Here is a 21046-nt window from a genome sequence, read left to right on the forward strand (position 1 = left end):
TTTTATTATGAAAATATCATATTTTTTACTTTAATATTCTAACATTTTAATATTTGTGCCTGTTTTATAGTTTAGTACTGTATGCATCAAGTTAAAGGGAAGGTTTTAAAAGTCTGAAGAGTATACATGTTGTAACCTATCATATTTTTTTTGTTTAAAATTTACATTTACGTACGTAAAACACTCTCTCTCTCTCTCTCTCTCTCTCTCTCTCTCTCTCTCTCTCTCTCTCTCTCTCTCTCTCTCTCTCTCTCTCTCTCGTAAATTGTTTTCCTGCTTTGCTACGTACAGTATGTACTGTATGATTTTATATAGATACGGTAAATAATATTTGTAATAACATATTTTGTAAATGCTTTTACTGTAAATATCATTATTTATCACTTTCATCATGCGCGTTAAATGCCTTCTTTGTTTACTGAGCGTGGTTGTTTACTGAGCGTACTTTATGACGCCGTCGTTTCAGGCGGCGTCATAAAGAAAAACATTTCATTTGGAAGTCCTAAGAAAAATTAAGTAAAACATTGGTAGTAACAAAATAAACATACTGTATAATCAATATAATCGATGCAAAAACTAACCTATACACAGATGTGTACACTAAATGCATTTGTTTCTTCATTATGATCAGAGAAACGTAAACAAAACATTGGTTGCCATTTTTTATCGTGCTTTTTAGCGTGTTTAGGAAACGCATGATATAAAATCGCCTTTAATATTTGTGCCTGTTTTAGTTTAGGGTACTGTAGTACATGCATTAAGTGTTCTGTACATTAAAGGGTAGTTTGTTAACAGTACTACGTACAAGGGAAGTTTTTAAAAGTCTGAATATACATGTTAAATAAATAGGTAAATATGGTGTCAATACTTGGCGGATTTTCACCTATCGCGGTCGGGTCTGGAACCTATCTACCGCGATAAACGAGGGTTCACTGTATTATAATTACCTATAATTCATACCATGATCCTCAGATGGTTTTTGCTCTCCTGTGGCTCGCTTTGCTGGCACATAAACATAATCTCATTGCTTCTGTGTTCTGGCAAGCAATACACGGATGAACTGCGTATGTCAATCATGAGAGTAATTATTTTCGTGATGATTTTTTGCTTTCAGATTACTGTACTCTTATGCAAATTGAATTACACTGGTTGTCTATTAAAGCTACAATTTAGTGTAAGATATGTGCGCTAACCCATTAAGTTATCAAAACCAGACTTCCAAAATATCTAAGAGAATTACTTCACATCGTGCTCCAAGACTATACAACAAGCTCCCACTGGACATCTCATATTAAGCCTTTCAAGAAAAAAGTGAAGACTAAGTGCTTCGTTAATGTGGATTTGACAATAAACATGCAATACACTGTGATACACGAAATAACTAAGATTGCATTCAATAAACTGATCATGTAGGTCCTGTAGTGTGTATTGTTCCCCTGTGTGGTAGGACCAGGGAAGCACCCCTTAAAGAAGTTACAGCAAGTAAAAAGACAAAAATAGCCAGCACTTGTCAATTTCTTATACCGTAGTGAATTCCAGTTTCACTAAAAATCAATGTATCATGTTAAACACTACAGTCAGCCCTCAATATTGGTGAGTTCTATCTTCACGGATTCGGTCATTCGCCATACATAGAATTGTATAACCTACTAAATAAAGATTCACATATTCGAGATTTGGCTTAAAGTACTCTTGTAGCCTGACAGTTCAACAGAAAGTGTTACTTTGCATCCGTTATGCTCCGTTTCGGTTTCTTTTCCCCCCAGCACGACACTCCATCTCATGCTGACACAGCCTCAGTCTCGCATCATCTCTCCTCACGTGTGCATCTCCCATTACAGTCTTTTTTGTGCAGAATCACATTGTAACATAAAAAGGTGACATAAAAAATCTGTACGTATTCAATGTGTTTATAGTTATTTTAGTATAAAATGTGATAAATACATTATGCTACCCCATGTGCCAAACAATCAATGCCTCAAGAGTTGCATCCTCCTTCAGACTTCCTGTGTAGAACTTCGTATTTAAACAGTTAGTGGTGTTGTACTGATAATTTTTCTTTAAATTTTTATTGTGAAAGTGTATTCATTGTGTATTAGTGTAATTGTTATATTAACTACTTTACACCATTCTTCCTTAGTGGTGTGATATTAAGAACATATATCAGTCAGTTGGTAGTGAAGTTTGGGACATGCTGTAACAAGGAGAAAGCCATGGATATCAGATGATATTTAGGATACTATAAAAAGGAGAAAGAAAGAAGTTGATTTTTGAAAGTTTTCGAGGAATTAATTAAAATTAAATGGTAAAGCAATTGCTAAGAATTCCAGTATTGATAGTGAGGTCAAAAGAAAACCCAGGAATGACTGGAGAGAATACTTAAACAGAAAAGCAGATGAGGCTGACAATGCCAGGAATTCAGGAAGTGGCTATGGTGTACGAATCGCTCATAGAATTATTAATGAAATCACAACAAGGGCAAAGAAGAAGAAGCATATACATATAAAAAAGAAAGATGGATCTGTTATAGCAACAGATGAAGAAAGGCAACGTTGGATGGAACACTTTATTGAGGTCATGAATAGGAGGTATGAAGGGATAGATTTGAATGATATACCTTAAGCTGGGGAAGACAGTAATGTGCCCATGAATGAATTCAGTGTTTTTGAAGTCGAAGCTATCATTAAAAAACTCAGGAGATGGAAAGCCCCGGGATATAATGGAATAACTGCGGAGATGATATTGGCTGGAAATGAAGTGACTCCCAGAATACTTACAATATTATTTAATAGAATGTGTCGTGAAGAGGCAAAACCTGATGAATTGGAGCTATGAGTGTTGGTGAAAATACCAAAAAAGGAACTAACTGATTGCAAAGGCATCACACATATGTCAGTTGTCATGAATATATACAGCATGCATATTCTGAAGATATTAGAGAGGAAGATTAATGAAAATCTGTACGATAAATAAGAAGGATTTACAACTTTAACAAAAGGTAGAAGTTGTACAAACCTAATTTTCATGTTAAGACATGTACAGCAATATGTAGAATATAGAAATCCACTTTTGATGGCATTTATTATTGTTATTAGTTGCTAAGCTACAACCCTAGTTGGAAAAGTAGGATGCTATAAACCCAGAGGCCCCAACAGGGAAAATAGCCCAGTGAGGAAAGAAAACAAGGAAAATTACACTATTTTAAAAACAGTAACAACATTAAGATTATTTTCTATATAAACTATAAAAACTAAACAAAAGAAAATGAGAAATAAGATAGAATAGTGTGCCTGAGTGCACCCTCAAGCAAAAGAACTTTACCCCCAAGATAGTGGAAGACCATGGTACAGAGGCTATGGCACTACCTAAGACTAGAGAACAATGGTTTGATTTTGGAGTGTCCTTCTCCAATAAGAGCTGCTTACCATAGCTAGACTCTTTTCTCCCCTTACTAAGAGGAAAGTAGCCACTGAACAATTACAGTCCAGTAGTTAACCCCTTGGGTGAAGAAGAACAGTTTGGTAATCTCAGTGTTGTCAGGTGTATGAGGACAGAGGAGAATCTGTAAAGAATAGGCCAGACTATTTGGTGTGTGTGTGTGTGGGCAAAGGGAAAATTAACCATAACCAGAGAGAAGGATCCAATGTAGTACTGTCTGGCCAGTCAAAGGATCCCATAACTCTCTAGCAGTAATATCTCAACGGGTGGCTGGTGCCCTAGAAAAAGCCTATGATATTGTGCATCGGCCAATTTTGTGGGGAGTTCCTCTTAAATATGTAAATTTGATTAAGTTTGTTCATGAGCATAGCAAGTGCTAAGTTAATGTTAGTGGAGTCCTATCAAATGAATTTTCAGTGAAGCGCGGAGTACTCCAAGGGAATGGATTTTGTAATGCATAAAACAGTTGGGGATGATGGAGAAGGATTGGACTGGATTGGTAGTAGGAAATTAACTAAACTAGAGTATGCTGATGCCGCTGTCCTTATAAACAGAACATCACAAGATTTGCAATGCTTGCTAACCATAATGCATGAAATATCACAGGAGGTTGGGCTCAGGATAAGTAAAAGAAAGACAGATGATGAGAACAGAATATGCAATGGAAGATGAAATATCATTGGAAGGAGAAAGGGTTAATAAGGTAAAATAATTTAAATATTTAGTAACTATGATCTCTAATACAGGGTCTTTAGAACTGGGGCTTATTAAAGATTGAAAAAAGCAAATCAGACAATGGCTAGGTTAAGTATCATTTGGGAATCAAATGGCCTGAAATTACATATAAAAATCAGGCTATAAATCACTTTAGTGAGATCAGTGTTACAGTATGGACATGAATTGTGGTATGACAATGAAACAATATCCAACAGATTTAGTAGATTTGAGAACAAAGTCCTTAGAAAAATATTTTTGAGTTAAATGGCAGGACAGGATCTGAAATGAAACGATGAGAGAGATTACTCGAGTGCCTTATGTGAATGAAATCATGGTGAGGGGTATGTGGAGATAGTTTGGGTATGCTATTTGCACTCCTCAAAAGAGATTAGTTCACCAAACATTTAACTTGGTTCCACAAAGCACTAGAAGAGTTGGAAGACCCAGGCCTACATGACTGAGGACCATGAAGTGGGAAGTAGATGATGAATGGAGAAGTACATACTGATTTGTAAGCTCAAGATAGAGATGACTGGCAAAATCTAATCGAGGCCATTTGCATCGATAGGGGTGAGAGGAAATGATGAATTACAGTAATGTACAGTACTATATAAAAATACAGTACTGTAGTAATGTAGATATAGGCTACATGTAAGGGGAAAACACCGATCACTTATAAGTGTTATCTTAGCTAATTAAGTTGTACAGTACTCTAGTTACAGTATAGTACTGTACATATATTAAAGTAATATACACTATAGTATCAGCAAGTGTTGTTAGATTGAAACAAAAGTGTTTTGTTATTACTGTGCATATTACATGTACAGTACTATAATTGTGATGATGACTAGTTTCATGTGTACCCTAGTCTTACCATGTATGTAGCATATGCCTGTACTGTATTCATTCATTAACACAAAACTTATACTGTGATAGAAACCAAGTAAAAGCAATATTAGGCGGAACCGTGAGTTACTTATTGTGTTAGTTGACCATACATAAAGAGCAGTGAGTTGGTAGGTTATGAGTTAACCCAACCTAGGGCAGCAAGTATTCTCGAATTCTTGCATATTGTGCCTGTCTCTTGTTACCCCCCCCCCCCGAATTATTATTGGTATTATTATTATTAAATGCTAAGCTACAACCCTAGTTGGAAAAACAGGATGCTATACAGTAAGCCCAGGGGCCCCAACGGAAAAATAGCCCAGTGAGGAAAGGAAAAATAAACTATTTTAAGAATAACATTAAAATAGGCCTAAATATTTCCTATATAAACTATTAAAACTTACTGTAATTCCACCACTTACAAAAGATGCATAAAATAATTCATACCTAAAGCCAACTTCTACATTGAACCTATTTTTCGTGTGATAAACCTGAATGTATAATACTAATAAAGATGTAATTTCAATATATACATTATGTAGCCGATATAGATTTATTTTCCAAACACAAGGCTCTTCTATTCCTGTTCATTGCAATCGTAGGGGTAATTAATTCTTTATCATAAGTTATTTTTTTATCTTCGTTATTATGGACTTACCTGGATAATGCATTGAGAAGTGTTTTACTAGACAAAAACATAAATGATCACAAAGATCAACGATTTACTGTACTTAAAACTAATCAAAAGGTCATTTTCGATTCTATCCATCTATAATACTTACCTTGAGAGAAGGAAAGTTTTCAATACAGTTTCTCCAGATTGTCTCACGATCAGCAGGATCAACTTCTCTTCTCCAGTCATTGTCTTGATGAGTACCTCCAAGAACTACTGTGTCTATGCTGGGAAAATAAAATTTATATTTACATAGTTCTTCATATAAAAAGTGCGAGCATTTTCTATGTGAGAAAAATAAATTACCCGCCAAATTATGTGAAAATAATTTTTTATGAAGATTATTAATGAACACATAAATTTTAGACTTATTAGCTTCATTGTTTACTGTATTCTGAATGTTTTATGGCAAAACTGTCAGTTGTGTGATTTCCTGAATGCTCAAGTGTTGGTTATGCTATATAGTATAATCTTTGTTACATGTAAAATTTTATTACTCATCAGAAAGCCAGATTCATAAAAGTATCTAAAAAGTTGAGAGGCCACTAAATTTTCCTCCAAATTTGAGTGATATTAAACTACTTTGGGAATTTATTTGATTTTTCAGTGGTTTAGCATTTAATATTTAATTGAAATCAAGTGTTAGTAAACTAATTTCCTAAATAATGGAGTAATTGAGAATGATAACATATATATATATATATATATATATATATATATATATATATATATATATATATATATATATATATATATATAGTATATAAACAGTAGCTTATTAAGACCACTGAGTTACAAGATTCATGTGACTCGCATAAAGAATTTATTTTTAAGAAACATGAAAGATGAGAACTTGGTCAATGAAGGCGAAAACTTGAAAACAGCTGGGTGAAAAGATATCATTTGAAACATATGAAATTGGAAGAGTCGAATACAATGCAGTAAAGGGTCATGGTGCAAAAAAAAAAAATACTGCCATCTTCAAACATTGCAAGTGATCAACAATCCCCTTGGGAAAGATAAAAACAAAAAAGAGAAAAGTTTAGTACGTAATTGATCATTACTATAATGGCCATAAAGTACAAATTAAAGTCTTAAAAATTATGGAAGGGATTAGTGCACCAAACAAATCTTATTTACTAAAGGTTACAGAGCAATGAAAAACCATTGCATTTAAACAAAAATAATCAAAATATCCAAAATTCAACCACTTTGTTATTGTATTGTTTAGTGTTATATGTATATATATATATATATATATATATATATATATATATATATATATATATATATATATATATATATATATGTATATATATATATATATATATATATATATATATATATATATATATATATATATATATATATATATATATATATTTAATATGCACTACTATGAGAATAGACATATCCCTTCTTGTATGCTGAAGTACCGAGTGAAAGACACATACTGGTTTAATTTTAATCGTAGATGTGCTTATATATGGAAAAGCAGGAGGCTTATCAATTTTGGAAAGGTAACACCATATATGACTTGGAATAACTAAACTCGGCCATGAGCTTTGGCACAGAGTTTATGCTTCTACTGAAAAGGAATAAATTTAACAATAAAAGAAACCCTTTCTGACCGTACAACCCAGGAACATAAGTGGTGGACTACCCTTAAATCTGCACACTTTGGTATAGATGCAACAGTTCCTTTACTTAAATCCAGATGGCTCAGTCATGTGTTTGACAGTAAGCAGAGTAATGAGAAACTTGATATTTATCATTGGTTTTCCTGAGTCTAAACTAACTAGTTTAGATTTTCGGCCTCGTGAAATTGAAACTCTCGCTGGCCCATCATGCTTATGAAGGTGTAGATATTTTTTTTTTTTTTTTTTTTTTTGAGCTTATGGTAGCTCAAGTCCAGCGCCCAGTTTCCATAACTCTAGTATTTTCTAAAGTGTTTGAACGTCATTTGGCAAAACATCTAAATAGGTTTCCTGAATATAATCATATGTTTCCTAGTTTGCAATTTGCCTTTCATAAAGGCTTTGGAGCATGGGGTGCCCTTAATTCTTACAATATCCAATGATTGTGTGTGGTCAGGAAGTTAATATGATTTGCCTTGATTTTAGTGCTGCCTTTGACAGTGTTAATCATGAGATCTTTGTTTTCATACTCAAGCTGTTGGGAGTTGGTGGGTCTTTACTTCCCATCATTACTGCATTTTTAAGTAATAGATAACAAGTTGTTGTGGTTGATGGACACCATATTTAGTATAGGAATGTGATATCTGGTGTTCCTCAGGGTAGTGTTCCTGTCCCATTACTTTACATGTTATATACACATGACGTTAGGTTTGCTCTAGAAAACAAAATTGTTGCATATTCAGATGATGCTACTCTTTTTGCATCAATTCCATCTCCTGATTGTAGTAGATGTTGGGTTGTTGAATTCCTTAATAGGGATCTAGCTAAAATTAGTGTGTAGTACAAATTATGGAGCATGAAGTTAAACCCTAAGAAAACTCAAAGTATTGTAAGCAAGTCGAGGACAGTGGCTCGTCTGTATTGATGTTTTTTTAACTGTATGACTATTTTAACATTTTGGGTGAGATTCTTGATAGCAAATTTACTTTTGAGAAACACATTCTGTCTGTCTGTTTTTCAGTTGTACAAGAAATTAGCTTATTTAGAAAGTCTTAAAATTTTTGGTAATCAATCTATCCTGAAGACGTGTTAATTCTTTCATTCTACCTTGTTTTGACTATTGTTCTCCTCTCTGGTCTTGTACTGCGGAATCCCATCCTAATTTGTTGAACAGGAACTTACAGTCAATTAAATTTATTATTTCCGATCTAGATATTAATCTCTGGAACCGTCGTTCAATGAGTTCATTATACATGTGGCATAAGATTTTTCATTAATCTGACCACCCTATGCATTCAGATCTCCCTCAACAGTATCATCCCGTTTGTAATACCAGGTATGCAATTAATTCTAATTGTCAGCCTTTCTCCATCATAAGGTTCAATATTACACAGTATTCTAAAAGTGGTATTCCAGCTGAAACTAAGTTGTAGAATGATCTTCCTAATCAGGTACTGTAGTTGAATTAATGGAACTTCAAAAGTTGAAACTTTTAGCAAATGTTTTTATGTTGAATAGGCTGACATAAGTCTTTTCATAATTTATTTATGAAAGATCTGTTTTGATGTTCTTTTTGTTCTTAAAATATTTATATTTTTTATCACTTCTCAAGTAGTTTATTTTCTTTCCTCACTGGGCTATCTTTACTGTTGGAGCCCTTGGGCTTATAGCATCTTGCTATTCCAACTAGGGTTGTAGCTTAGCTAGTAATAATAATAACAATAATCTATATCACTGTGTGTATGGAGACCAACGCTTGAACAAAATATGAGAACAAAATTTTGATTATAAGATTTAAATATGAGGAAAATTTAAGTTTTGTCACTTAGTATTACTTTTTTTATGTTATTTGCTCTATAAAAGGAAAAAATGGTTCTTATATCTATCCCTCAGCTTTTTTTTTTTTTTTAAGTTTTAGCATCTATAATAAGTTAGCAACAGGATTTAGTTTGCCATAAATATGCCTAATCATGGTGCACTGACTTTCAAATCTACAGCATGCAAATTTTGTCATGGATTGCTGAAAACTGTATTGTATAGCATTTTTTTTACGTTCTTGAACCGAACTGTATTGCATTTTTTACGTTCTTGAACTGTACTGTATTGCATTTTTTACGTTCTTGGTGCTGGTATTAAGCAAAGCCTTTAAATGTGTGTAGATAAACTTTGGTAGTTTTTAAAGAAAGCAAATAAGTTTTTCATACACTATAGTATACACAGTACAACATTACTCTTTTGATAAAACTAATTTGGTCTTAATACCAAGGTTTTTTTTAATTTAGGGTTACTTTTTATTATAGAATAAATTGTAACAAGACTTCATGTCCATTAACTTCCAACCTAACCTACACAGAACAGCATCAACCCTTTATTAAACAGACAGGAAAACGAAAGGAAATATATGTCCTCTAAATAAGAACTTTTAACTTTAGAACCTTCATAGATAAGAACCTGTGTGCAATTAATCTAAGACTTTTGAAAACTGGCAAAACAAGATACAATCTCACTTCCTTTTGAAAAATACCTTACTACTTTGTATACATATGTATGCTAGAACACTAGCAAGAGCAGCTAACTAAAAACAATGGAACACATCTTGTTCTTATGTAGAAGACTTTCTGTCAAGTATCTACGCCTATAAGTATTGTACTGCAAATAAAGAGATGTGAAGATAAAACAAATAAATACATACACTGAATGAAACTGTAACATATAAAATGTACTGGTAAACTTACTTTGGCAAAACATAACAGAAGCTAGAGTCTTCTGAATCATCGGCAAAAAATTCCTTCATCCAAGGGGCTCGTACCTGTTAACAGAGAAATCGAATTAGGCTACAATTAGTGTTCAAAGTTCCCGTGTAAGCATTTTCTGCTCATCTTAATAATGAAAAAAAGGTGCTAAAGATGTCCATGGGAGATACTATACAAATAAGATTTATTGTTTGAAGAAGTTGAGGAAGAGTTTGTAGAACTGATTAATATGTAGAAGAGCAAAACGGAGGAGAGAGGATTGAGTATTCTAAATAATTGAATACAGTATGCAAACAAGTTTAATGTGCATCGAAAGGAAAATATTGTCTACACTACAGTCTGGAAAATGGTTAGGAGGCGAATTCAGTGCTGTGTGATATGATTTTACAAGAATATTTCAATGTCCAAAGACGTATTGTAAGGGCAAATTGGGAAGAGTGGGAGTAGAACATTTCTTTAACTTTAGGAACACCTTGAACGAGTAAGCAAGGACGGAAAGACTAATGAAAAGTAGTTGCACCATGGATTAAATGGAAGGAGATACTTAAATTAGTGGTAATTAAAATACACTATTGTATCTCATTATAAAACAGAAAAATAGGTAATTAAAATACACTAATGTATCATTACAAAACAAAAAACTTAAGAGTTACATTAAGGCTACATTACTCTATGCAGTAGAAATACATACATATACCAAAGGCACTTCCCCCAATTTTGGGGGGTATCCGACATCAAACAAAGAAACAAAACAAAAAGGGGACCTCTACTCTCTACGTTCCTCCAGCCTAACCAGGGACTCAGCCGAGTTCAGCTGGTACTGCTAGGGTGCCACAGCCCAACCTCCCACATTATCCACCACAGATGAAGCTTCATAATGCTGAATCCCCTACTGCTGCTACCTCCGCGGTCATCTAAGGCACCGGAGGAAGCAGCAGGGCCTACCGGAACTGCGTCCCAATCGCTCGCCATTCATTCCTATTTCTAGCACGCTCTCTTGCCTCTCTCACATCTATCCTCCTATCACCCAGAGCTTTCTTCACACCATCCATCCACCCAAACCTTGGCCTTCCTCTTGTACTTCTCCCATCAACTCTTGCATTCATCACCTTCTTTAGCAGACAGCCATTTTCCATTCTCTCAACATGGCCAAACCACCTCAACACATTCATATCCACTCTAGCCGCTAACTCATTTCTTACACCCGTTCTCACCCTCACTACTTCGTTCCTAACCCTATCTACTCGAGATACACCAGCCATACTTCTTAGACACTTCATCTCAAACACATTCAATTTCTGTTTCTCTGTCACTTTCATTCCCCACAACTCTGATCCATACATCACAGTTGGTACAATCACTTCCTCATATAGAACTCTCTTTACATTCATGCCCAACCCTCTATTTTTTACTACTCCCTAACTGCCCCCAACACTTTGCAACCTTCATTCACTCTCTGACGTACATCTGCTTCCACTCCACCATTTGCTGCAACAACAGACCCCAAGTACTTAAACTGATCCACCTCCTCAAGTAACTCTCCATTCAACATGACATTCAACCTTGCACCACCTTCCCTTCTCGTACATCTCATAACCTTACTCTTACCCACATTAACTCTCAACTTCCTTCTCTCACACACCCTTCCAAATTCTGTCACTAGTCGGTCAAGCTTCTCTTCTGTGTCTGCTACCAGTACAGTATCATCCGCAAACAACAACTGATTTACCTCCCATTCATGATCATTCTCGCCTACCAGTTTTAATCCTCGTCCAAGCACTCGTGCATTCACCTCTCTCACCACTCCATCAACATACAAGTTAAACAACCACGGTGACATCACACATCCCTGTCTCAGCCCCATTCTCACCGGAAACCAATCGCTCACTTCATTTCCTATTCTAACACATGCTTTACTACCTTTGTAGAAACTTTTCACTGCTTGCAACAACCTTCCACCAACTCCATATAACCTCATCACATTCCACATTGCTTCCCTATCAACTCTATCATATGCTTTCTCCAGATCCATAAACGCAACATACACCTCCTTACCTTTTGCTAAATATTTCTCGCATATCTGCCTAACTGTAAAAATCTGATTCATACAACCCCTACCTCTTCTAAAACCACCCTGTACTTCCAAGATTGCATTCTCTGTTTTATCCTTAATCATATTAATCATTACTCTACCATACACTTTTCCAACTACACTCAACAAACTAATACCTCTTGAATTACAACACTCATGCACATCTCCCTTACCCTTATATAGTGGTACAATACACGCACAAACCCAATCTACTGGTACCATTGACAACACAAAACACATATTAAACAATCTCACCAACCATTCAAGTACAGTCACACCCCCTTCCTTCAACATCTCAGCTTTCACACCATCCATACCAGATGCTTTTCCTACTCTCGTTTCATCTAGTGCTCTCCTCACTTCCTCTATTGTAATCTCTCTCTCATTCTCATCTCCCATCACTGGCACCTCAACACCTGGAACAGCAATTATATCTGCCTCCCTATTATCCTCAACATTCAGCAAACTTTCAAAATATTCCGCCCACCTTTTCCTTGCCTCCTCTCCTTTTAACAACCTTCCATTTCCATCTCTTACTGTCTCTTCAATTCTTGCGCCAGCCTTCCTTACTCTCTTCACTTCTTTCCAAAACTTCTTCTTATTCTCTTCATATGACTGACCCAGTCCCTGACCCCACCTCAGGTCAGCTGCCCTCTTTGCCTCATGTACCTTGCGCTTTACTTCCACATTTTTCTCTCTATATTTTTCATACTTCTCTATACTATTACTCTGCAGCTATTCTTCAAAAGCCCTCTTTTTCTCTTCCACTTTTACCTTCACTCCTTCATTCCACCAATCACTGCCCTTCCTCATGCTGCCTCCAACAACCTTCTTGCCACATACATCACTTGCAATCCCAACAAAATTTTCTTTTGCTAACTTCCACTCCTCTAAATTACCAGTTTCTCTTACTCTCACCTCGTCATATGCCATTTTCAACCTTTCCTGATATTTACTTTTTACCCCCAGTTTTATTAGCTCTTTAACCCTCACTAGCTCCCTTTTACATCCACCTACTCTATTCCCCCCCTCTTTTGCTACAACTAATTTTCCTTCCACCAAAAAATGATCAGACATACAGTTAGCCATACCCCTAAACACGTGCACGTCTTTCAATCTTCCAAACATTCTTTTAGTTATCAACACATAATCCATTAATGCCCTTTCTACTACTCTTCCATTTGCCACTCTTACCCATGTATACTTATTTTTATCTTTCTTTTTAAAAAAGCTAGCACTTATTACCATCTCTTGTTCAACACACATATCTACCAGTCTCTCACCACTCTCATTTTCACCTGGTACGCCATACTTCCCAATGACACCTACCTCTCCAGCGCCCACTCTAGCATTTAAGTCACTCATGACAACTACATAATTCCTTCTACACACCTAGTTAATTCATTCCAAAACTCATTCCGCTCTTCTTCACTTTTCTCACTACCTGGCCCATACGCACTGACAAACGCCCAACATTCCCTACCCAACTTAACCCTTACCCACATTAACCTAGATGATATCTCCTTCCATTCCACTACTTTACCTGTCGCCCATTCATGGGCAAATAAAATTTTAATTCAAGATTTTTAAAAAGCGTCACCATACTATGTTAAGATTAATAGGCCATGGGAATATTTTCCTACAAATGAAGTAGACGAGGGATGTTTCATGTAGCTGGAAAACATATTGAAATAATATGGAATTATGAGAAGGCTAGTGAACTGGAAGTCAGAGAAATTATAGATATAAAAGGAACAGGGCAAAGGCCAGTAGAATATTTAAGAAATTCCTGGAATGGGATTAATTTTTGTCAGAACAAACCTACAAAAGTCAAAGTAACGAAAGACAAACTTTCGAATAGACAAAGTTTCAAACAGTTGACATTTCGTCAAACAAATAAAGTGTTGAACAGATATTGTAAAGCCAATTGTTTTTCTACGGGAATCTTCAGCAATTTTGACAAGATTGCGTATAGGTCACACAAAACAGACACTTAAGTATTTTATGTTCTCATCTCAGAGCAGTTCACAGGTGCAATAAGTGTGACTTTATTTTGACTATAAATACTGTAAAGTTTTTAAAAGAGAGTTTTATGTTTTGATGAGAAAACTTTTAATTGACCTTTTATCGGACTCAGAAAATGTCGCTTTTTAGGATTTTAAATTTTCAAAGAAACATATGTTTCATAGATAAGATTTAAATTTCTATCACAGATGTTTACCTCATAAATCATTTATTTTTCATCCATTATATTTCAATATATATTTTATTCCATCCATTTATTTCGCATTAATATCAACAATATTTTTTTTTTCTTCCCGAATCTAATTGGGCCAGCTCTGACTCATTGGCCTGGTTAATCTTCTCCTTTTAATAATAATAATAATAATAATAATAATAATAATAATAATAATAATAATAATAAAGATAAACAAATAATTAGATAATTGAAGGAGCGCCAAACCAGAAATGCAAAATGATATGTTAAATTTGGAGTGAGACAACCCGTGGCGGAGCAAGGACCATTTGAGCTAGGTGATTAATTAGGTAATTGAAGTAACAACAAAATATCACACAAGAGCCAGATGCATGTAGCTAAGTATTTACCGCTTGCCAAAACAGAGGTGCAAGGAAATACTGTCAAATTACGAGCAAAGCCCAGTTAAGCTTAGTGACTAATTAGACAATTGAAGTAACTATCTACTTAAGAATCTCAATGCATGAAATTGCTAACTCGCTGCCTTTTGTTATGGTAACCAGTTAACTTGACTTAAGGTTGAAATGTTTTGACACACTGTCCTTTTGACTATTTGACTGATGAGAAAAAACAAACTAAAATATAGTAATTAACAATTAAAAGAACCTACTTTAAGAAAATTAACAACAAAAATAAATTGGATACATCCTGTGCTTGTTTGCATGGACAAAAATCATCGATAGAGAAGGGAGAAAATGATTACAGAGAGTGAAATTAATAACAAATTGAAGGATATAAAGTGATGCATACATAAATTTTTCAAGAAAATTTATACTATTCGGACAAAAAATTCTGCGCAAATTTTTAGTCTCTACACTGTAAAAAGTTCAAGGTACAGAAAGGGTATAACGATTGAGCTGGGGTTTAAATACATGTAAAACACCCTAAGGCTCAAATATACCCCTCAAAACCAGGAGGCAGGGTATTTTTTGTGAATAATATACCCTCTATTGTACTTTGTCTTAAAATGGGCTTGGTAAGTTTGTGTGATCATGTCATGAAATGAACTTTTACTCTGTATTAAATCACCATATTGATACACTGATAGTGTAATGCACCAAAAAAGTTACGAACAACATATTGGTTTTGAGTTATGGATAGTTTTGAAGCAAGTTCCTACAAAATGCGGTACTTGGCAATTTGTATTGTTGCCGTCTCGAGATTCTTCGAGACCCCGGGAATTTGGCGGGAAATTTCAGTGGCGTCTGGACTCTCGTCTGCTCTGCCGTGAAGATGAATTGCTCCAATTAGCGTCATCGAGATTATAATATCTACACTGCATTTCACCTGTTAACTGCTAACCAAGGTAAGAACACTAACTGTCCATCTATGCAAGCATAGACAGTGGTCCCCAACATGTATATACACCGCCAACTCTGACTTGAAAGAAAAACGCCGGTAGATGCTTTTAAAAAGGCGGCGGTTTACCATACAAATACGCGGCTATGTACGTCTCTGTTGCATGTCATAACTATGGTGAAAGAACCACAACTATTCGAGAATGACACTTACATTATTTTATTTCGTTTTGACAATGATTCTAAATAGCATATACCTACGTGGTGATTTGCACTGAAAGATGGTTAAAACAGAGACGAAGCCTTTTGACATACTACTTAGTAGACTTTAGTAACTTCTTTAGTTATAATAATTCAATTAATCTTATATATATATATATATATATATATATATATATATATATATATATATGTATATATATATATATATATATATATTATATATGTATATATATATATATATATATATATATATATATATATATATATATATATATATATATATATATATATGAAATTGCTCTTTGTCAACTCATGTACAGCTTTCTCTCGGATAGCCGTTATTAATGTGACGTCACTAGGTACGACAACTGAGACAAGTCCTCCCTCTCTCGCCAGGCGAATTCTTTCTCCCCTCTGTCTCTCGCTGACTGCTTTCCATGATCTCATTTAATTTTACTGTTATTATTATTATTATTATTATTATTATTATTATCATTATTGTTATTATTATTATTATAATTTTGATATCAATATAAAATGATAATAATATTGCTATGATTATTATTATTCCTTTACTCTTTTTACTATTATTACTATTATTATTATTATTATACTCCTTATATTATTATTATATTGTTTTTATTATTATGGTTTTTGCATTGACTCTGGTATTTATGTGACCTATAACACTTTTTACCATAATTTTACGTATGATAAAATGTGGTATGTATGTTTCTTATTATCTGAAATGCTGCCTTGAATAAATTTTAGGTTACTCATCCCCATTATTTCTGCAGTATTTTAAAAGTCAAAACTACCATACTTAACATTATTTCCTACTTCAACGTTATGAATAAAAATTGTCAGACATCATCATTAGTTTTGCATTCAGGCTGTGATAGTCTAAAAAATCATTATTACTAACACCGGGGAAAATAAGTAAGAAATTATCATTAGTACTTAATTATGAGAGAGAGAGAGAGAGAGAGAGAGAGAGAGAGAGAGAGAGAGAGAGAGAGAGAGAGAGAGAGAGAGAGAGAGAGAGAGCGTGAGCGTCAAGCTGTCTGGGAGGAAAAAACCATAAACAACGTATTCAGCTAAACGTTAATAACTTTACGATTACGCGTAGTCTGTAAGCAAACACTGACGCCAATGATTTCTTAATCAGTTTGACCTGAGGTAGCATACAGTTAGGTATTTATGCATGATATTTTTTCCTTTCTTTTCTATATATATATATATATATATATATATATATATATATATATATATATTATATATATATATATATATATAGGCACACACACACTAACAAATTTTTTTTTCACAGATTTCTGCGTACGGTTTGCTTTGCAGCTTCTGCCATCACTCTTTATATATTATATATATACTTTTGATTTTCAAGTGTAATGGAAATAATAAATTGATAAACCAAACTTTTAAAATCATTGACCTTATTACTTTATATACTTATAAGCTATAACTACACCTATATAATGGTGGAATAGATGTTAATTATAAAATTATAATTAATATACAAGGGTATTTATGTCGTATAGAATACCCTGTAAAAGGGTATTCTTTACCTACGATACACCCCTAAGTAAGGGTATCTCAAGTATATGTTATACCCTTGATATGGGTATATTGTAAAGGGTATATTATAGTTCTTATATACCCCGATAGGGTATGCTATTTTAACCACTAGAAATACCCCTTTTCTACCCCTTTTATACCCTTAATTTTTTAGAGTGTATAACATGATGTTTGATCTTGTGGGTCGCATCTAGTGCCACATATTTCATGTTTAATGCCATAAGATCTAATATAAAAATTGTAATGATTATTATTTCCCCTTATTTTCAAGTTTAATAAATACAACATTTCTTTAGATGTTTAAATAACTTTACTCCAAGTTTCAGGAGATTGTGTTTTCTTATAATCAAAGTGCTTATTTTTATACTATAGGGCCAACATTACTCATAAATTATTTATGGAAAGCAATAGAGGTATTTCCTACGAAATGTCAAAATCACGACATATTGAGCCAATGTGTAAGAAATCTGACCAGTATTCCTTCGTAACCGTTTCTGAAAACTTTTCATCAAATAATGTCTGTATTTATTCTATATAAATATAATCTAATGTGGCATCGAAATCAAACGTACAATTTCAAAATTGTATAATTTAAAAACAAACTGATTAAATTCAACTTTCATCTCCATAGGATTCGAGAAATAAAACTTAAAAAATGAGAATAATTGGATTGAACTCAATAATTTTGTAATAAACTATCATTATTGAGGTAGTTAAAAGATATGTCGACCCCGTGTATACAATTATTTAATGTAAAATCTAGGCCAACCTGTACACTATCACTTCGCACTGGGACATTTTTCCACTTTTTCCTCTTTTAATCCTTTATTTATTTTTTAAATAACACCATCAGAACGTTCCCTTTGTCTAACAACGACAATCAAACACCCGAGTATTTGCACTTCTGCCATATTGTTTTAAGAAAGTATACTGCCGTTCCCTCCCTTACTAAGATTCTTTGATTCATTAATCAAAAGGAGTTTCTAGTAAAAGTCTCCACTCTTCTTAAAGTAAAATTTGTCTCCTTTTTGTAAAAGTCACTATTCTCTCTCTCTCTCTCTCTCTCTCTCTCTCTCTCTCTCTCTCTCTCTCTCTCTCTCTCTCTCTCTCTCTCTCTCTCTCTCTCACGTTTCTGACTAATTTTAGATGTTAACACCAGCAAAAGAATTGTTGCTTCCTCCGTCGTTTGCACTACATTATCACTTGCACAAATCATCGTTTTGTTTACACATCCTCCCCTTTTTTTCTCCAAATGTAAGGTAGAACGGGTTTCTGGCGATAGTACGTTTTGCATGCAGCTATTGTTGCAATCATCGCTGAGCACTGATTACATTTATGCCTATGGGACTGCTTTGCAACGAGCGATTATTTGGAGCCTGCGATGATCGTTCGTGACTGTAGCGATAATCGCTCGTTGCAAATCAGCCCCATAAGAATAAATGTAATTAATGCTCAGCGATGACCGCAACAATCGCTGCATGCAAAACGTACCTTTACCCTAACATTATGTTGGCTATCAGTTCTTTCATTTGGCATTCAATCTAAACGCGTTGACCCAGGTATGTCATGTTCATTATTTTATGAATTTATGCTGCCAAACCAATCAAAATATGTTCATATTTTAAGAAGAAAAATCTTCGGCTGGGTTTTAGGACCTGCAAAATTTTTAATGGTCTGATAGCTTAGTTTATTAGCAATTAATCTTTAAACATGTTAACCTGAGCGCTCGGTTGTCGTAGTGTCAGTTTCCATGGTAAAGACGTAAACATAATTGTGCAATCAATTTACTATTAATACGCAGTTAAATTTTCCCTATTGAGCTTACAGAATTTCGTGTAAAAATTCAGGTCAACTTTAAAATCATCCCTCCCAAGAAATCTTGAATGATTATTTAACGCTATACCATAGAAAAGCTCGAATCATTATAGCAAAAAAAAAAAAAAAAAAAAAAAAACAAGTATAAATAGAGATTCTTCGACAAAATGTTTCTGGTTCGGATTTAATCTCCTAATTCCTTATTAATAAGAGTATTTGAGGTTATAATTTAGGCCTTGTAGTGAGCGAACAAATTTCGCCACACGTAAGATTAATAAATAACAATTATTTTTTCTTGCTATCAAAAATTCTATGTAATGAGCAAAGAAAATCGTAATATAGTAAAACTTATATCCGAGCGACATCACAAACGTCAGTGATATTTTCAAGAATTGATTACTGCAACTCACTGTTCTATGGCTTACCAAATTATCAGCTGAAGAAAATTCATAGAGTACGAAACAGAGCCGCTAGATTAATAAAAGGACTACAAAATAGGGAAAGTTACCCCTGCACTAATTAAATTACACTGGCTGCCGGTAAAGGCGAAAATTGAATACAAGCTACTCTTACTAACGTTTAATATACTTAACCAAAATATCTAAAAGAATGCCTGAACAAACTAGAACTAGAAACAAATGTTAACATAAGACACATGAGTGACAAACATAGGCTATCTGAACCAAGAACAAATAGTAAATTTGGTGAAAGGACTTTTAGCTACTGTGCGCCTAGACATTATAATAAACTGCCAACTGAAGTGAAGGAACTAAAGGGAGCAATTGAATTTAAGAAGAAACTAAAGACATTGCTTTTCACAAGATCATATAATTTGGAAGATGCTATAATCAAAGAATTGTATAAGTTATAATGAAAATGTTTCGTTAGATGATTGATATGGACCCGCCCGAGAGGTGGTTCACTCGACTTCAGTGGAGGGTTGGATTTAAACCCAAAACCAGTAAACAAGTAAGTGATATGCAGTTTGGAAAAATACTGACTCATCGTAAGCGTGACTTTTGAACAGTCCAAATTCGGACACTGCTGAGTGAGGTGTCACTGTATAAGTGATGATACCAAATAACATCTTGTTATTTCCTAGTCACATTTAAGGACTGCATGAGGTGTACATCTTACAAGTGAACTCTAAGATAAGGAAGTAATATCTTCAAGTGCGCAAGAGTAGCCTGCATTTTGTTGCGTTAGTGTTTGAACATATATCCCAAGGATAGGTGGTGTTGACAAGTCAATTGGACGGGTGGAATATAATGGTGAGTTTCAAACATTGTAACTTCTATTCACCTTTACTCTTTTTTATATTTACTTTATCTTATTCATATATATATATATATATATATATATATATATATATATATATATATATATATATATATATATATATATATATATATATATATATATATACACACACACATTTATATGTAAAATGAGGGTTTTAAATCACACTGAAAAAACCCAATGTCAAGACTTAATGGGATGAGTGACTTTTGAAAATACCCACAGGTAGAGGCTAGTTGGCGCATTAGCCTAATTTTTATATGTAATTTATAGCTCATGAAATTTCCTACATTTATCGAATGTGGTAACGTAATCGCCTAGCATTCGCATGGCGGCAGATCAATCCCAGCCCGGCACTGTAAGT

The 21046-nt window shown here is 34.1% G+C and overlaps 2 protein-coding genes across 4 annotated transcripts in view; one reads left to right on the plus strand and one right to left on the minus strand.

Annotated features, from left to right (window-relative positions):
* Positions 1–21046, minus strand: part of LOC137638604 (D-aspartate oxidase-like) — a 91900-nt gene that overhangs the window by 26695 nt on the left and 44159 nt on the right. For both annotated transcript variants that reach the window (XM_068370839.1, XM_068370838.1), the window contains exons 6-7: positions 10086–10159; positions 5823–5940 (exon numbers count right to left, since the gene is read on the minus strand). In XM_068370839.1, coding sequence (XP_068226940.1) covers positions 5823–5940; positions 10086–10159 — 192 coding nt within the window. The remainder of the gene's footprint in view (positions 1–5822; positions 5941–10085; positions 10160–21046) is intronic.
* Positions 20418–21046, plus strand: part of LOC137638602 (sphingomyelin synthase-related protein 1-like) — a 230391-nt gene continuing 229762 nt past the window's right edge. The window contains exon 1 of one of the 2 annotated variants that reach the window (XM_068370825.1): positions 20418–20654. The gene's annotated coding sequence lies outside the window, so the exon portion shown is untranslated. The remainder of the gene's footprint in view (positions 20655–21046) is intronic. The other variant, XM_068370837.1, reaches the window with a different exon arrangement.

Source organism: Palaemon carinicauda, chromosome 3 (genome assembly GCF_036898095.1).
Source record: "Palaemon carinicauda isolate YSFRI2023 chromosome 3, ASM3689809v2, whole genome shotgun sequence".
In the NCBI taxonomy this organism is placed as follows: Eukaryota; Metazoa; Arthropoda; class Malacostraca; order Decapoda; family Palaemonidae; genus Palaemon; species Palaemon carinicauda.